The sequence below is a fragment of the Dipodomys ordii genome, unplaced genomic scaffold (genome assembly GCF_000151885.1).
Source record: "Dipodomys ordii isolate 6190 unplaced genomic scaffold, Dord_2.0 Scaffold15, whole genome shotgun sequence".
Classification (NCBI taxonomy): Eukaryota; Metazoa; Chordata; class Mammalia; order Rodentia; family Heteromyidae; genus Dipodomys; species Dipodomys ordii.
Window position 1 is genome coordinate 15,575,103 of NW_012267231.1, and position 7,054 is coordinate 15,582,156.

The 7,054-nt window shown below is 57.9% G+C and overlaps 1 protein-coding gene across 1 annotated transcript in view; it reads right to left on the reverse strand.

Annotated features, from left to right (window-relative positions):
- Positions 1-5,089, reverse strand: part of LOC105982351 (cholesterol side-chain cleavage enzyme, mitochondrial) — a 9,474-nt gene extending 4,385 nt beyond the window's left edge. The window contains exons 1-5 of the mRNA XM_013011924.1: positions 4,821-5,089; positions 2,884-3,039; positions 1,795-1,994; positions 745-948; positions 13-170 (exon numbers count right to left, since the gene is read on the reverse strand). Of these exons, the coding sequence (XP_012867378.1) occupies positions 13-170; positions 745-948; positions 1,795-1,994; positions 2,884-3,039; positions 4,821-5,089 (987 nt within the window). The remainder of the gene's footprint in view (positions 1-12; positions 171-744; positions 949-1,794; positions 1,995-2,883; positions 3,040-4,820) is intronic.
- Between the last annotated feature and the right edge of the window lie 1,965 nt (positions 5,090-7,054).

Below are 7,054 nucleotides of genomic sequence, written 5' to 3' on the forward strand. Positions count from 1 at the left end.
GGCCTGACTCACCGTGTCCACGCCCCCCGCCAGCATCTCCGTGACGTTGGCCTCGATGTTCTCCTGCGGGAGCTTGTTCTGCTCCAGGAGGCTGTAGAGCACGCCTGGGTACCTGTCCACCTTCCTTCTCCGTCTCAGGTCCAGGTAGAAGTTCTGAGTGTAGTTGCTGGCTGCCGGAGGAGCGGGGAGGGCCGGGGCGGGGCGGCCTGTTCACTGAGCTGCTACTTTGTGCTGAGCCTTCCTAGCTATCCTTTAATTCCCTTCCTTGCGTTCCCCCTTGCAGGCGCTCTACCACCTGAGCCAGTCCTTTGACCTTTCTAGGAGAGTTCCCTCCTCCTTTATGTTTTGCCCATTGTGGGGCTTGAACTCAGGGCCTAGGCGCTGTCCCTGAGCTCTTCAGCTCAACATGAGTGCTCTCCTACTCTGAGCCACAGCGCCACTTGCGGTTTTCTCATGGCTCATTGAAGATAAAGACTCTCATGGACTTTCCTACCTGGGCTGGCTTTGAGCCTCAATCCTCAGATCTCAGCCTCCTGAGTAGCCAGGATGACAGGCGTGAGGCCAAGGGCGCCTGGCTGCCCACCCCATCTTTTCAGGCTTGATGGCATCTTGGGGGGGGGACAGGGGTGCCCGTGGTCACGTGGGCAGGAGGGACCCAAGTGACCTCAGATTCCTCCAGGCCCCGGCCAGCCCCTCCCCCAGCCTCCCTGTGTGTCCAGGGAGGGGGGCAGCCCGAGCCCCCACCTTTGTTGAAGATCGTGTCCCAGGCATCCTTGTGATCCTTCCAGATCTTGGTGCGGAGGACGCGGAAGAGGCCGGGCGGCAGGTGCAGCATGGGCACGCTGCTGTGGAACATGTGTTCAATGGCGTCGATGAACCTCTGGTTGTCCGGGTCGACCATCTCCTCCAGCATGCCCAGCCGCTCCCCGAATATGACGGAGGTGATCGCTGCGGGGAAGGGATGGCGGAGGCCGAGGTGAGGGGAGCCCCTGGCCTCCTCTACCCCCAGCCTCCACGGCAGCCCTCCCACCGCGCCTGGCGCTCGAACTCAGGGCCCGGGCGCTGTCCCTGGAGATTTATTCATTCAAGGCTCAGGCTCTAGCACTTGAGCCACAGCTCCACATCTGGCTTTTTGGTAGTTTATTGGAGATAAGACCCTCACAGATGCTGGGTGCCGGCGGATCACGCCTGTCATCCTAGCTACTCAGGAGGCTGAGATCTGAGGATCCTGGTTCAAAGCCAGCCTGGGCACGAAAAGTCCTTAAGATTCTTACCTCCAATAAATCACTCAGAAAACCAGAAGTGGCGCTGTGGCTCAAGTGGTAGAGCACTCGCCTTGAGCTGAAGAGCTGGGGGACAGCGCCCAGGCCCAGAGTTCAAGCCCCATGACAAAACAAACAAACAAACAAACAAAGTGTCTCACAGGTTTTCCTGCCTGTGCCGGCTTAGAACCGGGATCCTCATATCTCAGGCATGAGCTACCAGCAACCAGCTAGGAGAGTGCCTTATTGACTAAGTAGATTAGCTATACACTTCCTGCCATATGTAGGAGGGGAGACTAAGGGCCCAAACCCTTGGGTAATCCATTATCCAAGACTCAGTCTAATTGGAAAAGAGTTTGAATTATACCAAGCTCAGAGCACCCTGCCTTTTCCCCTTCCTCCCAGCCCCTGACCGCACAATCTGTAGAAAGCCATACCGATACAGGTCCTGCGGGGTCTGAGCAGGGACTCAGGGTAAGATTAGGAGGTCCAGGGGAGAGGGGACCCCACCCCTCCCCGCCCAGCCCCTTACACTCGAAGGCAAAGCGGAACAAGTCGTGACTGAGGTCCCCTGAGAAGGTTCCGGAGCGCTGCTGCTTCACGCGTCTGTTCAGCAGTCTGACAAAGTCCTGAGACACGGCCTCCATCATGGGCACGAAGTTCCTGATGGCCTCCGGAGACATCACCTCCTGGTTCAGGACCATGCGGTCTGTCTTCCAGGCCTCCGACTTCCTGAAGAAGCAGGACAGCCCACCCCCAGGGCCCCAGAATCAGAGACTCCGGGCCTGACCCCCACCCCTGACCCCCAGCCTGGGCCAGGACCCCCTGATAGCAAGGGGAGGAAACAGCCAAACACTGCGGCTCACGCCTGTCATCCCAGCTCCTCAGGAGGCTGAGATCTGAGGATCGTGGTGCGAGGCCAGCCTGGGCAGGAAAGTCCATGGGACAAGTCTTTATCTCCAATCAACCACTAGAAAACTGAAGTGGAGCTGTGGCTCGAGTGGTAGAGCGCTCGCCTTGAGCTGAAGAGCTCAGCATCCAGGCCCTGAGTTCAAGCCCCAGGACTGGCCAAAAAGAGACAGAATAAAATAATAATAATAATGATAATAATAATAATAATGATAAAGAACAAGTGCACTGCCTCCCGACTCTGCTGTGCGCACTGCAAGCGGGAAATGGAGTGTGTGTGCATGTGCGCGTGCACGCGTGTGTCTGTGTGCACGTGCACGCGTGTGTCTGTGTGCCCGAGCACGCGTGTGTCTGTGTGCGCGTGCACGCGTGTGTCTGTGTGCCCGTGCACGCGTGTGTCTGTGTGCGCATGCACGCGTGTGTCTGTGTGTGCGTGCACGCGTGTGTCTGTGTGCCCGTGGGCTGTACTGAGGTTGAACTCAGGGCCCCGTGTGCTCAGCTTCCTTGCTCAGCTGAGGCTCTGCCACCTGAGCCACGCCTCCGGTCCAGCTTCTTCCTGGTTGGTTGGAAATAGAATTCCACGCACACATCATTCATGAACAGTCTCTCGCCAGCTCACCCAGGGAGTCAGGGCCCCCCTCTGTCCCCATCTCTCTAGAGTGGGTCTCAGCACCCCCTCTCAGCCCCCCTGAGCCCCCCCCCCCGCACTCACTTCAGCAGCACGCCGGTGGGTTTCTGGTAGCACTGGTGATAGGCCACCCAGGGCGGGATGAGGTAGCGCTCCGGGTGACGCCCTTCCCCCTTAAACAGCACCGCCACGTCCTCGGGGTCCATGATATACACAGACTCTACGTTCCCCAGCTTCTCCCTGGAGGGGCAGGAGAGAGTCTCATCTCCAGGGAACGGTCCTGCCCACGCTGGATGTGAACCACCATCCTCAGATCTCAGCCTGCTGAGGAGCCGGGATGGCAGGCGTGAGCACCGGCGCCCGGCTCTTTCTCCATGGTCACTGTGCTGGGTCATCCAGAGCCCGGGACCTGCCTCCCCCAGTCTTGTCCTTGGCTTGCCTACAACCTTCCAGAAAATTCTCTCCATGCTTTTCCAGCTACCAAGTAGATTAGAACTAGCTCCCCAGTCCCTGGGCCACAGCATCTGGGCCACAGCCCGAGGCTCTGGTGACCAGCGGGCCTCATGGTGGAGAGGAGGCAGCCTGCCGGCCTGTGAACACAACCTCCACCCTGCTCTGTGAACGCACAGCCTCCAAACATGGCGCCCTGGGCTGGGAAGGTGGCTCAGTGGTAGAGTGCTTGCCTAGCATGCATGAAGCCCTGGGTTCGATTCCTCAGTGCCACATACACAGAAAAGGCCAGATGTGGTGCTCTGGCTCAAGTGGTAGAGTGCCCAGCCTTGAGCAAAAGAAGCTCAGGGACAGTGCCCAGGCCCTGAGTTCAAGCCCCAGGACTGGCACACACACACACACACACAGAGCTTGAAGATGGCCGACCTTAGACCCTGCCACACCAGGAACAAGCCATAGACCCTGAGGCCTCGCAGCCTAAGGCTGCACAGCAGAGGTTGCAGACCCTGCAAAGACAGGAGCAGAAGCAGCTGCTGGCCCAAGGAAGGGGAGCCAGCACCCCACCCCACAGCCGAGGAGTCTAACTGGCCCAGAGGGGAAGAGGGAAAGAGCCAGGGTCTTCTCCCTGACTGTGGGATTTCACAGACTTCATTTACAGCCGTTCTGAAGACCATGGTGCAGAAGAAGTATTAAGAGAGCGTGTCCTCAGCTAGGATTAGAGACTCAGGCCTGCAATCCTAGAAACTCAGGAGGCTGAGATCTGAGGATCACGGTTCCAAGCCAGCCTGGGCAGGAAAATCCTATGAGATTCTTATCTCCAATGAACCACCAGAAAACCGGAAGTGGTGCTGTGGTTCAAAGTGGTAGAGCGCTAGCCTTGAGCAAAAGAGCTCAGGGACAGCGCCCAGGCCAAAGTTCAAGCCCTATGACCCATAATAAAAAAAAAAAAAAAAGCAGAGAGACATTGTCCTTGGCCTGGTCTGGTGGCACAAGCCTGGAATCCTAGAAACTCAGGAGGCTGAGATCTGAGGGTCAAAACCAGCTCAGGGAAGGAAAGTCCATGAGACTCTTATCTCTCAGTTTACTAACAAAAAGGCAGAGTGGAGGTGTGGCTCAAGGGGTAAAGTGGCCAGCCTTGAGTGAAAACCTTAAGGGACAGTGCCCAGACCCTAAATTGAAGCCCCAGTATAGGACAGATGGAAGGAAAGAAGGAAGGAAGGAAGGAAGAAGGAAGGAAGGAAGGACGCGAGGGAGGGAGGGAGGGAGGAAAGAAGGGAGGGAAGAAGGGAGAGGGAAGGAGGGAAGGAGAGAAGGAGGGAGGGAGGGAAGGAGGGAACAAGGGAGGGAAGGAGGGAGGAAGGGAAGGAGGGAGGGAAGGATGGAGGGAAGGCGGGAGGGAGGGAAGGAGGGCACCCCATCTCTAGCATGGGGGTGCAGGGTGAGGCTGAGTCTTCAGTGTCTGAAACCCTGAGGCCTTTTCCTTCTGTAAACCAGAAGGCTGTGGGGGGGACCCAGGGCAGATCCTTGTGTGGGGAGGAGCCCAGCGCTGAGCCCCGCGGGCCCGTGCTCACCTATAGATGGTGCCATACTTCTGGAAGCTTCGCACGTGGTGGTGGTGGATGCGCTGGGCGCCTTCCTCCCTCCAGAAGTGGAATAGGTTCAGCCAGCCATTGTCCCCCGGGGACGGGATCTCGTGGAAGGGACGCGGCCCGGGCGTGGACAGGGTGGCCGCGCCTCGGCCTGGCTCGCCGGGATGCCCGGGGCTCTGGCGGCGCGCGCCCCAGGCGGGCTGGCAGCTTTGCACCAGGACCGAGCGCCCAGGAAAGCCTTTGGGAAACATGATGTGCGCTGCAGCGGCCTCGGGCCTCAGGGCTGTGCTTATAAGGGCTAGCTCAAGGCCGGCTCTCCGCCTCGTCCTCCCCAGGCCCCTCCCACACCCAGACACTCCTTCCCTCAGACATCACAACCACCAACACACCTGTCCTGGGTGTTTGCCGGGGCTGGGAATGACCCGCTGACCCCTGTGTGGGCCAGGACTCAGGCTTGAGCAGATAATGTCAAGGGAACAGAGAGCCGGGCTCTGTGGCTCACGCCTGTCATCCCGTGGACTCGGGAGGCTGAGATCTGAGGATCGAGGTTTAAAGCCAGCCCCGGGGGTGGGGAGGGGGAGAGAGGAAAAAAATCTGTGAGACTCTGAGCTGGGGCTCAAGGAGTGGAGCACCAATCTTGAGCAGAAAAGCTCAGGGATGCTACCAGGCCTGCCTGGCTGCCACACGCTGGGGTGAGGAAGAGGAAGATGAAGCACGTGCCCTCAGGTGACCTCCAGGCCCAACCTCAGCCTCTACAAAGTGAACCCTGAGACCCTGGGGCGCAGGATGGAGCCCGGCCCTTCCTGCGGAAGTTTGTCCCTCCAGGCTGCCTGCATTCCTGTCTGACCCTTGACCTCCACAGCTGAAGTCCTGAACTTTATCCTGTGTTCAACATGGCGGTAGAGTCAGACAAAGCCCACCCAGGGGGCCTGGACTCAGGAAATCTTCCCCTGAGGGGAGGCAGGGCCTGGCCTTCCTTGAAGGAATGTACTAGATAGTTCTCCGTTGCAGGATGCTTTCCATGCAGTCCCTGTCTCCCCCCACCCCCCTCCTCACCCCATCACCAGCTGGGTTCTAAGACTTTCCCTGATCTCCACCTGAGGACGCTGAGGATCTAATCCAATGGATGACATCTTACCCCCAAGGTTGTCACTTGGGAATAGCAGCATAGCTGGGATTTGAACCCACAACATGGGTGACTGGCCAGGTGGTACTGAGCTGTCAGGCCCCCTGGCCGGGCTGCTGAGCAGAGATCTGGAGACAGGAATGAGGATAGGCAGCCATGAGCAAGAGCCGAAGAGCACAGAGCAGCCTGGCTAACGGTCAGGATGAAACCAGGGGCTTTGCACCCCCGGCTGAAGGCCAGGGACCCCCAGTGAGGTCTGGCCATCGCTCCCCACAATACGACGTGAAGGGCGGAGGAAGGAGAGGGATTACACAGCAGCCGGGGGAGAAACATCCAAGGACATCTTTAGCGTCCTGTGGGGAGCAGGCATCGACCTCGGGGTAAGTAATGAGAAATGGGGGGCCGGGGCTGAGAAAGATCCGCACAGCTCACACAGTCCCAGGTCCCAGGTGAGGCCTGGGGGGACCATGAGCTCCGTCTTTGTCCCAGGAAGAATTCTAGAAGGTTTCACCTTATTACTGGAAAAGAATGAGAATGAGGTGATTTGCGTTCTCAGCTGTTTGCTAGAAGGAGAAGAAAACGAAGGAAAGGGGGAAGGGAAGGGGGGGGAGGAAACAATTGGCCAGGCCCTAGTGGCTCACACCTGTAATCTAAGCCACTCAGAAGGCTGACATCTGAGGATCACGGTTCGAAGCCAGCCCAAGCAGCAAAGTCTGTGAGACTCTTATCTCCAGCTAACCACCAAAAAGCTAGAAGTGGCACTGTGGCTCCCGTGGTAGAGCAGCAGTCTGGAGTAAAAACTAGGGACAGAATCCAGGCCCTGAGTTCAAGCCCCAGTGCATCACCCAAAACAAAACTAACAGGCATTGCGTGTTAGAGGGCCTGTTTGCCTTACATACAAGATGTTTATCTGAAAGTTTTTCTTCTGGCAAACACTAAGTGGATCGATAAGTGGACTCTGGCAGAGTAGAGCTCCGGATCAAGGGGGCACAGATTCAAAGTTGGGGGACGCCAATGCACAGCACCCAGCTTTCGCATCTTTCCCATAGTCTCTGATGAACACAGGCTAAGAGACGCAGCATCTGCTCCA